The following is a 21,983-nucleotide window of genomic DNA, read 5'->3' on the forward strand; positions in this document are numbered from 1 at the left end:
GACTTTAAAAGATGCTGCCACAAAAATATTCACTTTTTAATTTAGATTACCTTTGTTACACCCATGTATTGAATTACAGAAATTATGTACCTGCACAGTATAAGATAACCTAACATAAAACCTTGTAAATCAATACAAGTAATTACATTGCAAGGTAACAAGCATTAAGATAGCATACATTGCACTTCAAGTTACAGCCACATTGAAGCATACTGCAAGCAGTGGCATTAAAAAAAAAACATGGAAATATTTACATATAATGCAATAAGAAACAAGCACGATTCAATACACAACAGCTCTTTCAAAATCGGGGCACAAGACAAATCTTTGCAGGCTGAACTACAACAGTACTAAACTATATGTAGCTGTCAAAGGCAGGTGCTTCATCTATCAAAAAAAAATAAATACCTGCTTGCATTTGAACTTTGAGTATTGACTTTATTCTAAGAGCACCAGATTATCACCGTTGCATCTTGTGACTCTGCAGGAAGGTAACAAACCCCAAAGGCTCCATCTCCATGTGACAAATGCACGGGACAAATGCACATTGTGAGTTCAGAAACAGAAAAAAATAGATGTAAGGCAACTGTCTCAAATGATAAACACATGGGATATATGCTGTGAGATTACAGGGAGCATCATCTGTGAGCGTGGAAAGCACAAGTGTCAGAGGCGAGCCTCCATGTGACAAACCTTGCCTGGATATAAAAATAGCCAGACCCTTAAGACTCCAGTAAAGGGTCTAATTCTGATACCCCTCTTCTCTTATATTTTCAATACTACTGAGACCTACAGAGTTACTCACAGTAAGATGCTAACGATTTTGAGAAAGAATGGCAAAATTTGAGCCAAACACACACACAAAAAGATAAGAAAGCATTATTCCCTTTTACCTTGTGCTTTTTGTACCATACAAGTAGTTAGTTAACTTGCCTCTGAAATTCAACTGTCTTTAGACACTTCAAAAAAACAACAAAAAAAGCAAAGCTAAGTTGAAAACCAGGCACTTACAGTCACGGGCCACAATTTCCATAAAACCATCTATAAGATGTTTCCATGATTTAAAAACATTGCTGCAGCATCACATATATTGCAACATGAGGATACCCTCTAAAATAAGATGTGCATCTTGATGGTTATTCCTGATAGAATGAATTGAGTAGCTCTATTAAAAAAAAATATGCATATCTCAAATTCTTTCCTAGCTATACCCTAATGTGTGGTATCCCTCATGGAATTTCAATAGACTAATCTAGCACAGACTTTAGAATAAGTAGCTTTGGAAAACTGCAAACAAGTATATAGTTAAAAGGTCAACACTCTGCAATACATATGTTAATATACAAGCAGAAAACATAGTGAAGGATAAATTATCATAGGATCAATTTGCAACCTACTTTTTTCTGGTGAGACATGTGCCTTAGCTTGTCCCCTCACAAGCCTGCATGTTGAACCATCTCCTGCACAGATTCCACAGTTGTCTTCCTTGGCATTGCTCCCAAGTTGTCGATCACAGCCTACTGCCTGCCAACATCAACACCACAGTCAGAAGGAGGGCAAAGCTGTAGTAGACATGCTCAGGTTTCTGGAATTTTATTTATTATGTTATCCTTTTGATTTTATGAGCTGGCCTCATTCTATCAAAGCATATCTTGCTATTTAAGATTTTAAAAGCACACTGTCATTTCCATGATTTTAATGATGAACCACAACAACTGATATATTAAGCTATTCAAGCATAGGAAATACATGAATTGGTTTCCCACTGCTTATGTGAATGAATACCATTGAGTGTTATTCTTTCCAACACAAGGGACAACTATGTTACTTACAATTTGTTTTTCATCACCTGTTTAATTATGCCTGAGAAAGGATTAATACAATTAAATAACCCAAGTTAAATATTTAAAGGGCACTCAGTCTTCAGCTTCACAGACAAGCAGCTGTGGGCAGTGCTCATAATCTAGTGTCTTGGCCATTCAAAATTTAACTGGCATGCATGTAGATCTATTTGCCATTTACATCAATGTCAATCACGTATATATTTGCTAACCAGGTTTTAAAAAACTTGGATGATTCAGTTCTCACCTTTTGATTTTTTTTTTATTTCTGAATATGACACCCAATCTATAAAACTTTCCAATGATTATTATAAAAACACCCAAACTTAAACACTGCCAACAATTCCAAAAGCAACATTTTTGAAGAGCTGTCAACTGAAAACTCTCCAAACTACAATGAAAACATTTTTCCGGGTTTTCCTTTTTCTTCATATCAGTCACCCTACAAGAAGCATAGGAATGAGAATGGGAAGACAAATAAGAACAGACAACATTAACTAAAAGCACCTTCCTGCTGAAAGGGAGATAAATATTTGGCCTCGCCTATATTACCCTTCACCATTTTGTAGAAGAAATTTGCAGGGAGTACCAAATGCTGAGCAATGTGGTAAAAAGCTAATCTGCAGCTTAAGGTTTTCTCAAGTCAGCCTATATGCCTCTTATATCCACACATCCCTGAGAAGTGCAGCTAATTCATCATGGACATATATATTTAACCAAACTCCAAACTGACAAATGGATAGAAAGCACTATGGAAATTCACAGTTAAAAGCAGTGCTAGAATTCTGAAATTGGCCAGCACACTCCTCTTCCTATATAAAAATGCTTGCAAGGGGGAGTCCTAGCTGCCAAGATCCACTGCATCTGTGCTATGCCAAAACTGACACACGATCCCCTTGGAGAGGTGAGGATCGAGTCCGCACGTAAGAGGCAGGGTTGGGACTTCCAGTCTGAGTTAGCGCACACACACACACACACAGACACAAACACTGCACAAATCATGCACATCTGTTGCCAAACATGGAGAAATGTAATCTTGAAGTTTCATGTGTCTATAGAAAAGACAGCAAAGCAGCCCCACCTCCCACTCCTGCCCCTCTCCCTTATTTTCCCAATTCCCTACATCCTGCATTCTCCTAAGAGGGGGGCATTACAAAGGACAGTTCATGATACTTTGGCTGAGAGACATGCTGCACTGAATGGCATCTCCTTACTAAAGGGTTCAGATTTACCACAGAGTTCTACATTAAGCAGCACGAAATTATTTTATTCCTGCAACTGAAGGAGATCTTCATCCTATGTAGCCCAGCAAAGAGTTCATTTAAAAAGAAATAAGCAGCTTAACTGAAATGATTTAATGTTAGTGTTAAGTGTTAACAAAAACTTAGTTGTAAAAATGAAACAAATTAACGTGCATGTGAAATCAGACCATCTCAGAACAAGTGCTTATTTACTACATAGAATCTATGTGAGAACACTATATTGTAATTTAGGATTGGATTAAAGATTAAAATGTTTTCACTTGAAGATGTTTTTTAACATTAGCTCTGAGTTCATCACTGACCTCCAGAAAATAACAAAAAGATTGTAAACAAATTACTCTAAATAAGCTTATCTTCCCATTTTATGAAAACACCACCATTTCAGAAACAGAAACTGACTGGGCCACTGTGTGAATCAGAAAGCAGATAAAATTTCAAGGGATATAATAATACAATGCTCGACACATTGGCCTTAGACTTGATAACGCTCTTTCAGTTCCCAGCTCTACAACACTTTCTTTTTGACCTTTGAAAACTTCCTCTGCTTTTCAATTCCAGTCTGTGAAAGGGGTATAACTTGAATTCCCCACCTCACAGTTATGTTGCAAGAATAAATCTCCTAAAGATTCTGAAACATTCAGATGGTGCAATGACAGGGACCATACCAGTAGTTGAGAGAGTCTGTATTTCTCTTGGGTAGACTTTTAAAGTATTTATTGCTCTCCACTGCTGCTCCTGCTTTTATTCACATAAAGATACTACTAGCACCCGGAGGTAAATTGTTAGAACTACTGCAAATGTAATCTCTCCCCTGATCTCACACATTTCCATTTCATCATGTAATCTCATTTTCTAAATATTTAGAATCTGTTTATTTACTCATCAATTAATTCTCAAAGGAAATTTAAGCTGCACATTGTGATACTCTGTGTGAGAAATTGCTATTTTCATTAGTTTAAGCTGTTGTATATTTGTAGACTACAGATCCTGCAACCCTTTGGTAGGAGGAGGGAATTGAGCAAGCAGAGTACTTGCAAGACCAGCCCATTAAAGCCCAACATGATAATAATAAACATACATACTGAGCTATTACACACAGTCACTATGAAAACAAACTCTCATTGCATATAACAAAAATTATACAACTGTGCAAACACAAGGCACTATTGTGTCCAACACGGAACGTAAGAAAAAAGATAATCAGCACAGCAGCATACTTTAGAGGACTGTTTCATATAGTATTATTGCTTATTTTTTAATGATACACAAATGCCACAGAAATAAAACAGGAGTGCTAGCTGCAAGGGACTTGGATGTGGGAAAAGCTTTACGGCTCCCCCGCCAGCAAAGGTGGTATGTTCAGCTAGAGGTATTCACCCTCTGTGGACTTCCTTCTGAGGTTATGTTTGTATCAACTGTTATGAATACAAGTATCAAGCAATGATATCCTGGAACACAATTCAGAAAATAACTCAAATTAGTATCATAATTTAGGCCTGAAATGAGCACAGAATTTCAGATTTTGTTTAACATGAAGCACCCGAAAATTCTGCAGATTCTAATGTGACAAGCCTCAAATTTAGAGCTAATTCAACAAGTGCTGCAGCCCTGGGATCTTAATGAGTGAACACTAGGGTGGGGTGTATTTCAAACCTGAGTGTCTAGAGTTAGCCTTTTTTATCTGTAAAACCGTGATAGGAAGCAAGGAAGCAGTATTTCTCAGACAAGCTGGGCAGCCACGGATCTCACCAAAATAACAGGAAGCTGCAAGGTATAGCCTTGCAGGCCTCAAACACATATGGTATCTTGACACCAAACATTATGAATTTAAGGTATTCATATTTTAGCCAATACCTATTAGAGAAACACAGTGTTTGATAAAACATTTTGAAGAGAGTACATGTGTATTTGCAAGCAAAGCCGCAACAAGGACAAGAAAATGATATATGGCAACAGCCTTCCTCAGTTCACACACCATCTCAGCAAGCCAAAGAGGTCTGATGATATTCATGATTAAGGCGTCTGTTAGGGTTAATTTACCCCACATTGCTCGCTGTTTACAGAGCAAAGGGATCAGCTATAAATATTAGAGGCAGATTGGGAAAACATCTGCAGACTTTTAGGGTATAGTCAGAAATAATTATATTAGGTGATTTTAACATAGGCTGCATAAATGAAACGAGTGATAATACAAACTGTAATGGAAGGATTGGGACCCTGTAAATTTAAGAAATCTGCAATCATAAATACCATAATTCAAAAAAATGATAGAAGTATTGTAATGCCTAGGTTGTAAGTGAGCTCCACAGACAGAAGGGAAAAATCGACCAATATGTAACAAAATGAACAAGAAATTTAATATAAAAAGGATAATGAGGAAAGGGGTACTTGGTGCATTTAATAAATTGTCCATGGTGGGATAACTATGAATTCAGATATGGCAGGATTATTTTCAGAAACAGGTGCCTGATCTATTACTATTTTTGGACAGAACCTGAATATGTTACTTGTCTGTGTTCTTCCAAAGAAAAAAATAGAAATATGAAAGAGAATAATATTGTTTTGTCACAAGCAGCTAGGATAGAAAGCATCTGATTAAATAGTGAACAGAAATGCTCATCTGCTTCAACAAACTTCTAAACTAAATGTTAGTATGCCGGTGCTATTGTGAAAGACAATACTGAAGGGTGTTAAATATTTTGTAGCATGCTTGGAATAGTTCATGTAGGTTCAGAAAGGCAAAGGAAGAGCAGAAGGTCAGGGTATAAAATTTTGTAATACAGATGAAAGAGAAAAATGAAATTGCTGCTGATATGTTAGAGATGACTATGGAACGTTACAAATACTTTTGCAAATATGAATCCAAAAATCACTCAGAAGCTCCCACAGCTGTTGCTTTAGCTCTTATTAACTTAGTAGGGTTTCAGCTAGGCATTAGAGGCATTAGAGTTGAACAGAGAAATTAATATAGCATGTTAATTTTGATTTGTGAAGGTCAAAGTATAATCTGTTAAATTCAAGGATCTTCCTTTCTTAAGGAGATGTTTATAATTAACTCTGATGAGAAAATGGACAGGACTGCAAGGTGACAGATTTTTGACTAAGATTCCAATATGGCAAAAAAACACACTGTAGTGAAATACTCGGCAAATCCCAAACCCCCTTCAGAGTCTTCTCTTAATAAACCTAAATAGAAACATGGACTAGAATTGCCAATGCAGAGCCCAGTGCAGGATCAGGTTTTCAAATTTCAGCTTCTGCTTGTTAGACCATTGCTTTAAACCTGCTTAACTGTGTTACTCCCTCAACTGACCACTCACCTCCACCTGCAGGCACTCTCTTTCAAAATAGGCACAACACCATTTTTTGTAGAGCACATTCCACAGAGGTGAGTTGTCAATTATAAAAATGTTACATGTCAATTATAAAAAAAAAGTTTCTGGGATTCTAACAACTCAAGATTATATACTTCAAATAACGAAACTGAAGATATACCTATGCTCTACAAAAGAATACTTATCTGAAACATGAGTAAAACCAGAGATCTGTGTATAACCAGCACCATTTAAGTGTTAAGTGTCATTATTACTATCAAAAGCATGACATTATACACAGTAATATATATAATTATATACAGTATTTCTCTTTAGAAAGGGGCTCCCACCCTTCTGTGGTACTCTGGAGCCAGAGATCCAGGTACAGCCAGAAAAAACAAACATACTGAGTTCTCCTAATATAAGTGGCCAGAAAAGAATAAATCACTGCTGTTTTTATTTGTGACAGATACATAAATTCTATGAAACGTTAAGACTGAAGTTGCACTACTGCCATTCTTTCTTTACCTACTGTGCCTTAGACTAAGCTCTGTAGCAGATAGACCGTTTAAATATTTAGCAATGTGATGTTAAATATGGTATCATTTTCTACTTTGACTAATAAGTTTTTGATTGATATAGACTCTCACTTTTCAGCAATTCCATTAAAATGATAAGTTAAGTTATGTTTTTCAGTGTTCTATGTTTACTCGAGTAACTGGCAGCTCAACATAAGGGAGTGATGCCCTTTATTAATGTGATTTGGTTTAATAAAATAAAAATAGAAAATCAATTCCACAACATCTCAATATGATATAATTACCATCCCCCAATGCTTGGGGAAATCCAGATGAAGGCTACTGTGACTACATTCACATTAGTGTGCTTTCATTGGCCTGGCTATTTCAAAGGATGCACAACCATGCGTACTCATGAAATAGAGTGCTAGTGGGATTTTAATGCAAACACACAGATGGCATTTAGTGAAATTCAGCTGAAGCAGAAAACCCAGCAAATAATTTAAGGGGAAGTACCCAATGTGCTTAAAATCTAAAAGAAATATTACATTTGTGCTGAACAAGGAACTGCACTGCAAAATGCACAAATGGAGATGATAATTATACTTCTTCACAAGAATGTGATATAATTATTATACAGGACATTCTTTTCCTCAAGGGCTGAACAGTCTGTAATTATCCCAGTACATGTTGCCCAGTAGTTTTTGTTTTAAAATCAGCTAGCAACAGATCTGTTGTAACAGTATCTCAGTAAGCAAATCCTGTATTGGCTGGACCAGTGATCTGCTAAAGGGTGGCAAAGACACTGTGGACTAGGTGCAATTGGGTTTTCACTGCCTATGAAATTTATCAAGACATAAAAAATATGGAATGAAAATACAATATTACACCAAACAGATCCAATGAAGTCATATGACTGCCCTGCCACCAGGATAGCAGTACTCAGGTTGTTATAATCAAACTACTTATTTCAGCCTCACAAGAGATCAGAACTAAGATAAAAATGGAACAAAAACATCCACATACTTCTAAAGGTTATCAGCATTGCCCAAAATACAAGATAACCTCAGAATTATTTCTGGCAAAAATATCTTCTCCTAGTCTTGTGACTTGACTAAGAAAGGACACATTTTATTTCAACATTTACTAGTAAAAGAAGAAAACAGTGAAAAATCCTTACATGCTTGAAAAGATAAATCTGTATTGCAGTTTATTAGAATCACTCTCATTATGGAAAATTAAAATCGTCGGGGTCTTGGTCAGAAAAAAAGGATTTCTATTTCTACAAACACACACCACAAAATCCAAAACTTAGAGAAATTAAGGCTGTATTTGACTGTACAGTCACATGTGCTATCACAGTACACGGATCTTATTGCATCAATGTCAGTTATTTGCTGCATTTTCTCCTGCTCTACTTGCCTTAGCACAGAATCACAGTAGAGGCAGATGTTAGGAATGTCTGCATCCACACAACAAATAGTTAATTTTAAATATGGCTATGGGAATTTACGGTAATAAAAACATGAGTATAAAACCTGTCATGTGAAAATCCTGCTCTGTCTTAGTCAATATTTTCCATGTATCTTTGCCCTGCTGTAAAACCCTGCTGTCATTCAAAGCCCATCTATTCATTTACTTTGCAGTCTCTGCTCTCATCCTTTGCTTTGTGATAACTTCAGCTTGCACTTTATTTCTACACAGATAAAATATGTCCCTGGAGAGAATATAAAGAAAAAACTCCCACTGCCTCTTTCCCATGCTCATCATCTACACGTAATTGATTCTGACAAGCAGAGGGAGAGATACCAGAATATCCCTCCAATTATCCAAGCCACTTCCTTTCTTTTTTTTTTTTTTTTTTTTTTAATTACTTTGAAAAGCAGTGTGGAATATTAGCTTTCAAGCACCACTTTCAAAATCTGGTTTATCTTCAGTGAAGATTTAACTTGGTCTGAGACATGATTTTGTCCTCACATGGTCCTGTGTCATAACTCTTCAGTTATGTCAAAGCTCAGCCTAACAAAGGCCTGACTGTGGCACAGGTTCTCACATCTCTGCATTCGAGCCAGTGCAGGTCAGTAGCAGCCCAGACAAGCTGACACAGGCCTCAGCATATGTCAATAAACAGAATACAGGCCCGTCAAGGATCTTGAGTGTGTACTCCGATCAACAGCGAATGTCCCAGCCCATCACTTCACAGCAAATGAAGCAGCAGTCCCAGTTGCCAAGCTGAACGGGTATTAGTGGCAGTGGGAGTAAGAAAATTTCCCCTGTGTAAGGATTTTCAGTTGTTGACAGATGAGAAAGCAGGGAGTAAAGGCAAAGTGTGTCAAAATGCAAACCTCAGAACAGAGGCATAAAATAAGTCAGAACGATGGGCACGAGGAGACACACCATGATGTACAAATTCCCCAGCCAACCATAAAGAGGAAAAGAATGTAAAGCAATAAAAAACCCCAGAAGATAAAAAAATACAGTGCATAAAATTCACTGCATACTAAAGGGCTCCTAAAAAGACTTTCCACATATTTCTGCAAACATTTTATATCTGAAGGCAAAAGGCTAAAGAGTGTTCTGCAATTCTGTAAATCCACTTCCATCAAATAAAACAAAGTGTTTCCAAAATATTTAACTCTTACTACAGGATCTGTCACATGCTAGAGCGGCTAAGAGATTATAGGACCACCCAGTAGGGGAGCAAGTACCCTTTCCCACACAGTCTCCATTTTAAAAAATACACATACACACACTCAGAGGATAGGACACAAACTCCCATTGGGCTTCTTGTTTGTGAGAATGCTTTTGAAAAAGAAATCAATACATGGAATCACATTGCTGCTTTTCTGGCTGGTCCAGCCAAGTCTGCCTTGCTATATGAAGGTGAAGTTAGCACTGGGGGATTTGAAGGTTACTAAGGCTCTAGTTCAAGACGACACCCAAATCATGAGTTTTTCTACTATCACTGCTCACATGCTTCAGGACCTTCCTAGGCTGGGAAGTAAGATCAGATTTGTACAAAGCTCACTAAAACAAAACAAAACTTGGGAGAAAGAATCACATAGGAAAAAAGAAATATAGATAAGAAACTGGAGATCAGAAGAAATCCATTACTTATGTGACAAGAAAGGATAAACTTAGGCAGTAAGAAATCCCTATAGGGAGTATTCCTCCATAAGAAACAGTAGGAGGGAGAGTAAGACGATATGAAAAGAGACTTCAATTTCTAGCAGCAGTGGGCAGCTGCAAAATAAAAACAAGTGATTCCAAAAGACCTTTTCAGTATCGGAGAATATCCTATTATAACATGCAGTAAAAGCACACCTCTGAGTTGCCAACAATGTCATCGCAAGGGAACCACTATACTGAGGTGGATTGTGACATTAAAAGTAGTGCAAGTGCAGCCCTTGGAGGGTGGCTCTATGTGTTCACTAATTAATGGTACCCAGGAAAGAATGCCAGGTTCAGTATAAAGGCTGACTTAACACAGAGCTACCTCGAAATCAACTCTTCCCATGAATAAGTTACTTGAGGTTTGAAGACTAAAAAGGAGAAAAAGGAAATATGGACATTTTTTCTTATTTTTAAATATTATAAAAAGATTGTTCATTTTGAAGAAAGAAAAGGTGCTTTTTAAACTGCTATTCAAGAATTAACTACTCCAACAACATGTGAGAAACACAGCTTTATGTCTGCAGTAACACTGGATGGAAAGGAAATATACCTTCCCAAGTGTCTGAACACCAAACCTCCTGTGCATCTTGGGCAGTCCTTTAACACATCTACAGGCAAAAAGATGTATCTACAAGAACCCAAAGGGAAAGTACACAAAACACCTTAAATTAGCACTTTGAGAAAGCATCTCTCAGAATAAAAGGAGTAAAGATTCCGAAGAAATTAGTAATCTGCTATGATCTTAAGTTTTAAGCACGAGCAAAGCTCCTTAAAAAAAAAAAAAGCACAATAGTCTTCCAAAACCTTACAGAAACTGTTTTCAGTGAAAACTCCAACAGATATTTATATCAAGCTTAAGAGTGCTTTGGTGGTGAGTGAGAGAGATACCTACTTGCCATATCACGACATGTGACAAAAAAGAACTAGCATGGCAGAAATTGATGGCACTCCACTTGACATATGGGGTGTGTTCTGATGTCAGCTAAATTTATGCCATATGCTACAAAGCATAGTGTAGTGTCCGCCTTTTCTGGAACACAAACAACTTGCTGACACTAAATGGAAAGTTCACCACAGGATTTACATCATCTTTGACCTAATTGTGACAGCCTAGGACAGAACTACTCAGGCTGCTCCTTAGGACTCCAGATTTTTTGGGTGATGCGTGTATTTATTGTTCAAACACATTACTCCATATTAGGAAAATTATCACTGTAACCATTTCAGGTACTGACACAAGTTAACACCCCATTCTGCATTCTGGTAGAAAAAAGCAGGTCTGCATGAATTAAAAACAAAAACCAAGGAGAGGCAGGGCCCCAAAGCAGGCGGAGTAACTGGGTAAATGTTGCCCACACATGTGTCTGACATGCAGATGTTTTTAAATGTCTCCACCCACATCCAGATGGGCACAGCAGGAATATATTATATGAAAAAATGTGTTGGGAGTTGTGCAGGGACTAGAAAAAAAAATCAGGAGTTAAGTGTGAAAATCCTCCCGGCAGTGGAGTTTTGACCTGTCCCCATTTAAGACAACAGCCCCAGATATTTGCTTTGGTAACAGAAGCAAGGCAGTAGTAGACAAAAACACGATCAAATGGTTTGGCTGAGTTAAGCCTCAAGCAACCCCAAAATATCTTATTAACTTTCCCAATAAACTTTTCCCTGCTTCACCGCCTTTAGATTTTACTTCCCCTGAAGCCTCAAACCTCCTATCCAGAGAGCAGTTTTGTCATCTCACGATTTTCTTTGACAGAACATTACTTAGTTTAATACTGCTTGTTAAGGGAAGTGCAAAGAATCAGAACTGAAGCTGGACAACAGGAACTCACCGTCCTTGTAAATTCATCTGCTGCCAAGGAGAGAGTCTGAACAAGAATCCAAGAGGCAGAATTAGTGATGCAGCCCTATCTTACCAAGAACAAGAAAACAGATGAAAGTGAAATCATGTTGGGGGGGGGGGGGGGGGGGGGGGAAGCTGAGATCTTCTGAAGCCTGCCAACTTTGAGACAATAAATGAGCAAAACCAGCACCAGTAGGAAAGGGACTCAGGCAAGCCAGTCTCCTTATACTAACTCTTTGGTGCTTGCAGGCATAAAAGCAAAGATATCCACATCAGCAGTATGACATGTTTATTTAGATGAGTTAACTGTAAAAATACTTGCCAAGTTATTTGCAGGCTGTGCCAAGTATATGTCAGAACCCAACAGACTGATCTTAGAGCAACAATTGTAGAGAATCACAATTTTGCTGTCTCTCTCTTAACAGCTGTTGACTAAATAACCATATTTTTCCAGGAAAGATTAGATGTCAATTTGTTTTCTTTTCCTGCTTGAACAGGAGTAGCAACAAAGCTCGGTGTTGGTTTCTAAGGAAGTCCCCCACCTCCCGCAGTCCGTTTCATAAGCAACCAGCCTTTCCACTCTGCCCCCAAAACAGTCTGGAAAGAGAAAAAGCTTATTCAATGACAGAGACTCATTTTTACCTCAATAAAGTTATCCAACACTAAATTATCAAATATAGACTTTAAAAAGGAGAAATTTTCCATTTGTGCAAAAACACTTCGGCAATAGCCAGAGACTTAAAGGAAATAAAGAGAAAGCACCTAACAGCTTATGAGGTTAGGTTAGAAATTAATTAAACTGCTAAGTCACAGCACAGGACACATCCTAAACATGGTGGTGGTTCCCCCTCCCCCCCCCAAAGATGTTCTCTCACACTGAAAATATTTTTGTGGAATTAGAAGAAATAATGAAAAAAAAGAAAAAAAAAATGGAAGAGATGGTGAAAAGCAATTGATCCTCATTAACAGTGTCAAAGAGCTCCCAGTGCCTGTTTCTGGAATGATTAATTTCTTCCGCCACTACCCGGTTTATTTTAAAAACAGATTATTTAAATTTCCAAGCATTTGATGTCAGATATATACATGAATACTGCAAAATACGAACAAGAAACATTGAAGGCAGCCCTTTTAAATACATCTTTCAACTGTTCTTCACAAAATTGCATCTGCTCTAGACAGAGTGAATTTTATGCTGTGTATTAAAGACGGTAGATGTTTGAGGTCACTGTGGGAAACACAGGAAACCCCACAGCACTCTGATCAAGAGTCTCACAAGCCTCTGAAAAACCCAGAGCTCCATTACATTCAGCAGGACAGTTCTGTGCTGCAATGGACACAAACAGCAAAGGCTGCTGTAGACATACCACATACAAAAGGCTTTGACATCCTCCAGTGTGAAAGCTTGTGTTAGAAGAGGAGATATCACCAAGAATATTGCAAAAGAAATGTATTATTTGGCAAGTGCTTCCAGAGTTTACAGAGGTATATCCTATTTTAGATGTTGAACACTGTTGGACACCTCTGTGAAGTGGTATTGACAAATGCGGTCTCTTGAAGAAGAAAACTGTAAGGAATTCTTCTATTTTAGAGGCAGCAGATGCATTGTGTATTGGCATGACTGGTATTGGAACTGCAGTATACATAGAAGTCACATAAAACCCACAGCAAGGTCCAGATCATACATTAATGTTGCTGTAATCCGTGCACAAGTCTTCTGCCAAATGTGTCAAATTTTCCCCTATAATGGAGCTATTTTGCTCACTGGGCCATATCCTGCATTTTTGAGTCACACACATTTTAGGCATTTAACAGAGCAACAACCACTTGCAGAGAAAGAAAACTAATTGCAATAACATATCCAGTCTATATAAAATTGTTCTGTTCATAAAACTTAAGATTGCAATATTTCTTTACTAATGAGACATGGGCAAAGCTGGCAAGCCTCAAATATTATAACTTACTGTTTTTACACCAAATGTGTAAAGTCAATAGTATAACTCTAATAAACAATAAATAATAATAATAAATATATCTAGAAATGTAGATACTAACAATCAATTCATTCAATCACAACATATACTCATTCACCCATGCAAGACAGATATACACACTCACACCTGCCATTCTGGGCTGGATCCCATAAAATATCAAATTTTCTCCTTAACAGAGTTCATGAAATGCAAGACTCAGAGAAGGAGTAAAATGAAATGGAAGGCTGTGTAATTCATCACACCCTGACAGACATACTGAAGGTTAGAAAGCTGTAACTAATATAACTAGTTTCATTAATTTTTATATGTATAAATAGAAGAGTGAGAGAATGTAATTGACATTTTATTTATATATAAAAGTATCAACAGCTAAGGCAGTCAGGAACTTCTGTGTGCAAGAGAAAGGTAAGTTATCTACAATTCATTTGGCAGTACTTGCAGATATGTCTAAAGTAAACTGATACATGAAGATGAAAAATAACCAAAAAGTGCTCAATGTGCGAAGTGTCTCACAACAAAGGTCACAAGTAGATTTACACCATGAACATACCTGGCATATTCCACTGATGCACATATCCAAGGATTCAGTATTGCAGCGAGTACCATCTAGCACTTTTGGGGCAAGCTCCACAATCAAGTTCTTTCCTAGAGCTTGACATTTCAGGGCACACGGTGCAGTAGGATCATTATACACAGGGATCCACTCATAAAAATGTCCCTGGTATTTGACATCATTGTAGGCTGAACACTGTTGTGCTCTAAAGTCACCAACATCTGAAGGGCAGTCCTAAAAACAAACCAAAGGAAGTATTTTTTTAAGATGGGATTACTTTGCATTTGCAGTGAAGTTATCTGATGAATTACACAGAATGTATTCAGGGAGGCTTAGTTCAAGAACCGATCTGCTATGACAAATATGCCATATTGCAAAGTTTTACTGTGTGTATTAAAAGAATTTTCGTTGCTTAATCCCTTGCTTGACGTGCAAGTTAACAGAATATTATGCATATTCCAGTAATAACAACATAACTGATATGAAAGGATAATTAGAAATGCTACTTTTTATGACACTATGTAGTATATTTAAAGTCTAGTTCTGTAATAAGAATTAGCTTCTAAAGGAATCTCTATATTTTAAGTGGCTATAGTGAGATGGCTGACATTTAATATTTCTCTTTTCAATAGCTTTTTCCACTTAAGGATTTCTGAGTGCTCTGCACTCATTCATCAATTGATATGTCAGTGTAATGAAAGAGGTATTATTGCTACTTATACATAAAGAAGTAAAAATGTGTCTAATTGTTCAGTATTGCTCAGAAAGGGGACGAGAGCATTAGGAGGAGACACCAGAACTTTCAGTGCTTAGTCCTTTAGTCTAATTACAAAATACCTTCACTTCACGGAAGCAGAAAGGCTTACTTTGTTGAAATAAAATATACTTCAAATTGGTAACTATTGATTATATAGTTCCAGTTCTAATGAGACAGTTCCATACCTCCTCCCATACAGAGCCTCAGCGTATGCAGCTGAAAGACCACATATTAGAACTGTTTGAAATAAAATATTCTAAAATATTTTTCTACATAAAGCATTGCACCCAAACAATGATGTTAATATTAAACTATGTTGACAGGAATGGAGATGAATACTGATTTATTCAAAAATAACTTTGGTAAAGTACTGACAAAGGAGTTAGTGTGTCAAACAATTTCTCACTAAAGACTTCATCTGAAAGTATGTCCAGCGTCAAACAGTCCATACGCCAGACTGAAAGGATATTCTTCCAAGAATTCCAACTGCACATATAAGCCAGATGTGAGGCTGATCTTAACAAAGTTTTGTTTTCATTGGATATAAGACTGAAAGATTGTGATGTGTCAGCTGAACTCATGGAGCTTATTACTAAGTATTAGTTAACAATACCAATCCTGAACACAGCTTCAACCTTATCAATGAACTGAACCTTCCCTGAAAAAAAGCTAACGAAATAGTAAGTGCATTACACAGTACTGGAGATGAAAATATACATTAGAAATGTTCGAATTCCAGTCCGATGGCCTCAACAATGTTGTCCTGACACCATTTTGCTCTTATGAATCTGGATGACTTGGCACTGCATTAGCTTAATACCTTGTCAATGCCCCAGATTTCCTTCACCATAGAAAACAGTAACCTAGAAATGTCTCTGATTTACTTGCAGTCTGTATAAAATATCCTCTAAATCAGTATTCTCTCTACTGATCAACACAAGGCATTTTTTGCAACTGAGCACCAAGCAATTCACTGAGCTTTGCCAGCAATGCTTTTCAACTCTGTCCAGTGCTACACCTTACGGTGAGGATAACTCAGAACAATGCTAATACATTTTGTATTATTTTTAATCTGGGATAATACTAGTTTGAGCCATATTCTTTTTAAAAAACTATAAAATGATGGAATAAGACAAGGAGTTACTCTAATTCTTTGAGAGTTTTACTTCTGCAAAATCCCACAAGTGAGAGCTTCTAAAAACATTGAGCAAATACTGTTACAAACCTCCCTTATTTACTGCAGTGTCACTCCCAAGATATTCACCAAATTTGCACTGGTGTAAATAAGAGCAGAATTTGGCTCTGACTTATCTGTCACCTCTCATTTTCCACAATAGCAAGTCTAAAAAGCAGAGAGGACTTCAGAGTTCATATGGATACCATATGGTTCCCTTCCACCATTGTAAATAGAGGAGTAGCTAAGGATAAAAACAATAAGTGGAAGTTAGATTCAGGTAAAGTTAGAAGGAATATTTTGGAGCAGTGTTATTCAGCCATGCACAGCTACGTTTTCATCACAAAGAATAAAGAGCTATCTGTAAAACAGGCAGAGCGATGGCCTTAGGCTAACTTTTGACAGGCTGTTGTTGCAATTTATTATCACTCGGTGTTGATGCAATGCCAAGACACAAACACCACAATGTCACGATGTCAATCCGTGGTTACTGTATGTTTCTCATTGATTCAACACAATGCAGCTCCTTCCTTCCACTCACTTCCTGGCTGCTTGAGAGCAAGTGAATTCTCATCTCCCTATTCGGTTTTGGCATCTTCAAAGAACACAGAGCAATCCTGGCAGCTCGAGTCATATGCCAGTTCCACCTGCTTTATGTTTGAGCTGTGTTCAAAACCAGGAGCATAAAAAGAACATCACAAAGGGATATCAAAGGGCTGAAATTATTATCATTTACATTATATCAGCATTTGGATGGCAATCAAGTTCAGATCCCTGTTTTCCTGGAAACCATACATATTTGTATAAAGAAAGGAGTTTATAATCTGAACAGAAAGACAGCTAAACACAGAAAGGAATGTAATCACGACAACAAGAGGACTTGTACATTTCAGGTTAATTCCATTAGAGTGGGTCAGAAAAGTGAGAGGGAGTTTAAAAAATAGCAGGGGGGGGGGCAGCACAAGATGTGGGACAGGCAGGCAAGAGTGAAGGATGTTCTGGAAGTGGGCAAGGCCACCCTGTCAGACAATGATACATGGGCCCCAATCCTCATCCTGTTTGCATGTCTTTTTGGTTTTAACCTATTTCAGACATCAATTCATTCTGTCATTCTCTCTTTCCTCTCAATATTCCACATTTTTTATTGTTTGTTAAATATTTTTGGTACCAATTTCAGGATTTCTCAGATTTCCTAATTTCAGAAAGAGCTCTTGCCCTACCCTCAATCCACCGAACCACAGCCAGGCTGTTCATAGGCTCATACACAACATAAGGAGCTGAAGACGTATCTATGAGGTCTCATACATGAAAATGTTGGCAAAATAATCGCATCCAGATCTTGTAGTGGAATGAAGTGTATTTATGACATGACTTATGAACATATTATTAGACAGACTGATCTGAAAAAGATGCTTCAGATATGACTACCATGCAGGTTAAAAAGACATATATATATATTCCTATTCTTTTGGTGACAGATGATTAAAAACTACTGCATTCAAGGGCTAGCTTCTTATGAAATGTATCACTTTAGTTTTGGCAGTGAGCACTCTTAGCCTTTGAAAACAAAGCTAACCTGAGAAATCTGTATCTTTGTAGGCAATGTTCATGAACAAAATATGAAGGTTGCATCAGACCCTGTGACTCCTGCCAACAATTACTCTGCTGAAAAAAGCACAAAAGAGAAGGCAAGAAAATAACCAGTAAAAATGATGACACCAAAGAAAGTCTAGCCCTTTGTCTAGTTTTATTCTTTGAATCTCATTTTGTTGAAACCTGGCCAAAACTGATGAAGTCATTGTTTTGTTTTCTTTTTGAAATTAGCTTCAGCTTCTATGTTTTTCCTATGCAATTTTCAGGCCACTTCTTAGTAAAATGAAGATACCCAAGCTAGAAACCCTAGCCACGAGAGCCATACAGTGCATCAGCATTATAAATATAAAATAAATAAATGAATAGATTAGAGAGAAACTATGCAACTCAAGGTGAAATACTATAGGACTAAAATAGACACAGTTCAGCCAAGATTTTCTGAATGGGATAAATGAACTAGTTAAGAAGTGGATGCTGGGACAATAATCTGATGAATATGTTGAACAAGTGTGAGCATTATCTGCATGTAATACAAGTTTATAATGGAATTAAACATGGGCAAATCTGTTACAAAATAGTGATTTTTTCTTACTGTAGAAGAGTCACTCTGGCAAATGTATCAGTGACTTATTGGCACATAAGAATGTGAAATTTATGGGGAAAAGGCCCAAATAACTTGTTCTATGAATAGGACCCTAAAGGATTATCTTAAACACTTCCATATAGTGCACATCATAGCATTAGAATGTAACAGTATATACAAAAATGGAAATATAAAAAAAGGGGGGGTAAGAAAGACTGAAAATCTCATTGAACAGCATATAATGAATCATTTATATAGTTTATTTCTCTAAAGTTTCTATAACAAAAGCTGAAAGCATACATGCAGTTTTAGGAAGTCATGCACCTGGCATCTCAGTTATGACAGAAAGATAAGCAGGCTATACATATGCCTTAATCTCAGCAATTATTTTGTTGCTAAGACCTTGAATTAATTTTTTTGATTGAAATATCACTAATATTATTCCGGAACTATGCTTGAGTTCAATGAACTTACTACTATTCTATTACAAATCCAGATGAAACCAATTTTCTGGTAAAATGATTCTTGTTCTTTTCATTAGAATGACACACATATTAAGTTGTGCTTCATTTGTACTCTCCAATATAGATGTTAGTGGTGTAATGTATCATGTAGCAAAATTACATTTGCAGACAACTTTACACAGTGTATATATACTGAATGTCTCATGTGGTTAACAATAATACCTACTAATATGGAAAGAAGCTAGTATAAACTCTTAATTTTCAAACTAAAATTTTAGTCCTAAAGTGAGAAGCATTCATTAGAACTAATGCTTTGGGGAAAATTATATCATCTGAAACAAAACTGGTCTAGTAGTCCCAGGTTTACATTAGGTGTAAGCTCCCATTTCAAGGTTAAGTCAGGTCTAATACTGGGTTTGAATGCAGTGACATCACATCCAAAGATCAACTGTATTAAAAGTGGAAGTCTCATGAAATATATTTTTCTCAGGAGTTCTCCATTATCTGATCCATAATCTAGGAAAAACCATTCCTGAGAGATTCTGGCTGTATCTGAACTGAAATGGAAACCTGATCCCTTTCAGACATGCCCCAAAAGCAGAACTGTAAAGGCAACTTCCTGTCTGGAAATTAACATTTGAATCATCATAAATTCAAACAGACTCACATACAAGACGCTTGCCACTTATCGCTTTAAAAAAAGTCCTAAAGTTAAAAAACAGGCCCCAGTGACTTCAGAAAAACTCCCTGGGAGTTCAGAAAGGATGTGGTAATCATCTTAATTTTCTCTATGCTGAAGCATAGAGTACCTTCATTTCCATCAGTTTTTACTGCATAATCCTTAAAATGAACAGTGTCCACAATTGCTCTTACATATCCTAAAAGCATGTAGACCTCTGCTTATAGCAGAAAATATGCCCAGATTGCTCTCATCTTTCTCCTTTTTCTGTACACTGCGTAGTTTCCTAGTCCTTTCGCTGGAGGAACAAGGTATATACTACGTTGACCTGTTTGTACCGTTGCATAGGAAGCTGTAGTGCATGGGATCAAGCATTTGGAGGTATATTACTGTTTACAATGCATACAGCTAGATACCTAGCTACAGAATGTAGCAAATAGATTTTACAGTGGCAGTTTGTTTATTGCTTACGTACTGGCTGGCTGCAATTTAGTTTATCACACAGCTTTAAAAGATTATGGTATTTTTTGCATGGGGCATTTTTGTTTGCGAGCTAGGGACATCATGCACAGAGCTGCTAGGCCTTTTCTTCTGAAAGGGCAAGTGACTGGGTTTGTCTCCAGAATCTGATTTTTGCACAAACTGGGCCTGATTCATTAATCACTTCCACTAGCTTCTGCCAGAAGAAGCTTAGGCTGTGAGCCGCTGTGGTGGAAAATCCATCCAACACTGAGTAGTGGAGTGTTAGAGCAATTCAAGGTGCTAGCAAGACTTGTTCTTGAGGAGGGCAGAAGCCAACTGGCACACAAGAAACTGTAGGTGTGGCAAATTGAAGAGTGGGAATGGCCAGTTCTCCCAGGAGATATACTGATTCAAAATACTTACTGGGCAACTTCCAGTGTCAGGCCTCCTAAGGAGAACATGTCATACTTCACAGCTGCCTGCTGCTGGCAGAAATCACAGGGTTGGCAATGACATGAGTATCACCTGTGCTTGCCTGGGTATAATTCAACTCAAGGGAACTGCAGGCCTCACCTTTTAAGGGGTATTTGTGTGAAAATTGCTGCCTTTCTCCCAGTGCTAGAGGCAGATTAATCAAATGCACTACAGTAAAAAAAAAAAAAAAAAAAAAAAAAAAGATGTTTTTGCTTTAATTACTTTCTCTTTTTTCTGGAAAGGGATTACGTGAATGTCACATTGTACTGTAAGGCAATACGTGCAAGGGGGTGACTGCTGACCATAAACCATCCTGAATTATTGTGTTTGTACACATGGTCTATTGATCAGTGGTATCGCAAAGTCCTGCATGAGCTGCACACCTTGAATAGACTACAACATCTGGGGTGGAAGGCAGCAGCTGTTTAAACAGGACAAAACATCACTACAAATCAGTTGAGCACAAGTCATGAAGTATACTGTATGTGACCGGTTTTCATAAAACGTGTCTAAAAACAAAATGTGATTGCAACACAGTAACAGCAACTGTATAGTGAAAACTCCAGCTTTACATTCAGTCACAGAAACTGTCTATGCCAGTGTACCTAAATACACATGCTTTTGCATATAGACACATAAAGATCTGGACTTAGGCAAACAGAAGGAATATAAGGAGTAATTATCCAATTTAAGATTTGAAAGGGACACAGGCAGTTAACCTCTTTGTTTATGTGAAGAGTGCCACCATACCATTAATGATCACAAATAATCAGGAGCTCAGTTTAATGCTTCATCTGAAAGACAGCACCCCTAGGAAAAGCACTTGCTAGTTTAAGATGAGAACTGACATTTTAATCCTCCAAAATGTGTAACTTTCCTAATAAATGATATTAAAATGATGTATTCTGAATCACAATTGGCACTATAATTTCAGAAGAAAATGTCCATTTGGGAAGCCTAAATTTGAGACCTTGTGGTGTCATGCAGACTAAAATCTTTAAAAATGGTAATAATGATGGAAACAAAATTACGCACCATAAGGTTTTAAACAAGAAGCAGCATTTCTTAAACTTCAACACATTGTTTGAATAAGTAAAATAGGATTACAGGCCAGACTCACATTACTACTGCAGGTTTTGTATCGAATATTCCGACCTTCACAGTTCCTGAAAAACAGAGTAAAAATGGTTACACTGCATAACAGCAAAACACAACCCTGCCTGTTTTACAGCTAGTTATTCTCTTGAAAATTAGACTTTTATTGCTACTGCCGGACCATAATTTGGACTCAAAATACAAGG

General features: G+C 37.2%; 1 protein-coding gene across 4 annotated transcripts in view; it reads right to left on the reverse strand.

Moving 5' to 3' along the window:
- Positions 1–21,983, reverse strand: part of ADAMTSL3 (ADAMTS like 3) — a 189,098-nt gene that overhangs the window by 77,737 nt on the left and 89,378 nt on the right. For all 4 annotated transcript variants that reach the window (XR_012652786.1, XR_012652785.1, XM_075045138.1 and 1 more), the window contains exons 5-7: positions 21,803–21,848; positions 14,494–14,730; positions 1,398–1,524 (exon numbers count right to left, since the gene is read on the reverse strand). Coding sequence is in view for 2 of the 4 variants with exons in the window: in XM_075045138.1 (XP_074901239.1) it covers positions 1,398–1,524; positions 14,494–14,730; positions 21,803–21,848 (410 nt within the window). In the remaining 2 variants the exon portion in view is untranslated. The remainder of the gene's footprint in view (positions 1–1,397; positions 1,525–14,493; positions 14,731–21,802; positions 21,849–21,983) is intronic.

The sequence above is a fragment of the Buteo buteo genome, chromosome 13 (assembly GCF_964188355.1).
Source record: "Buteo buteo chromosome 13, bButBut1.hap1.1, whole genome shotgun sequence".
Taxonomy (NCBI): Eukaryota; Metazoa; Chordata; class Aves; order Accipitriformes; family Accipitridae; genus Buteo; species Buteo buteo.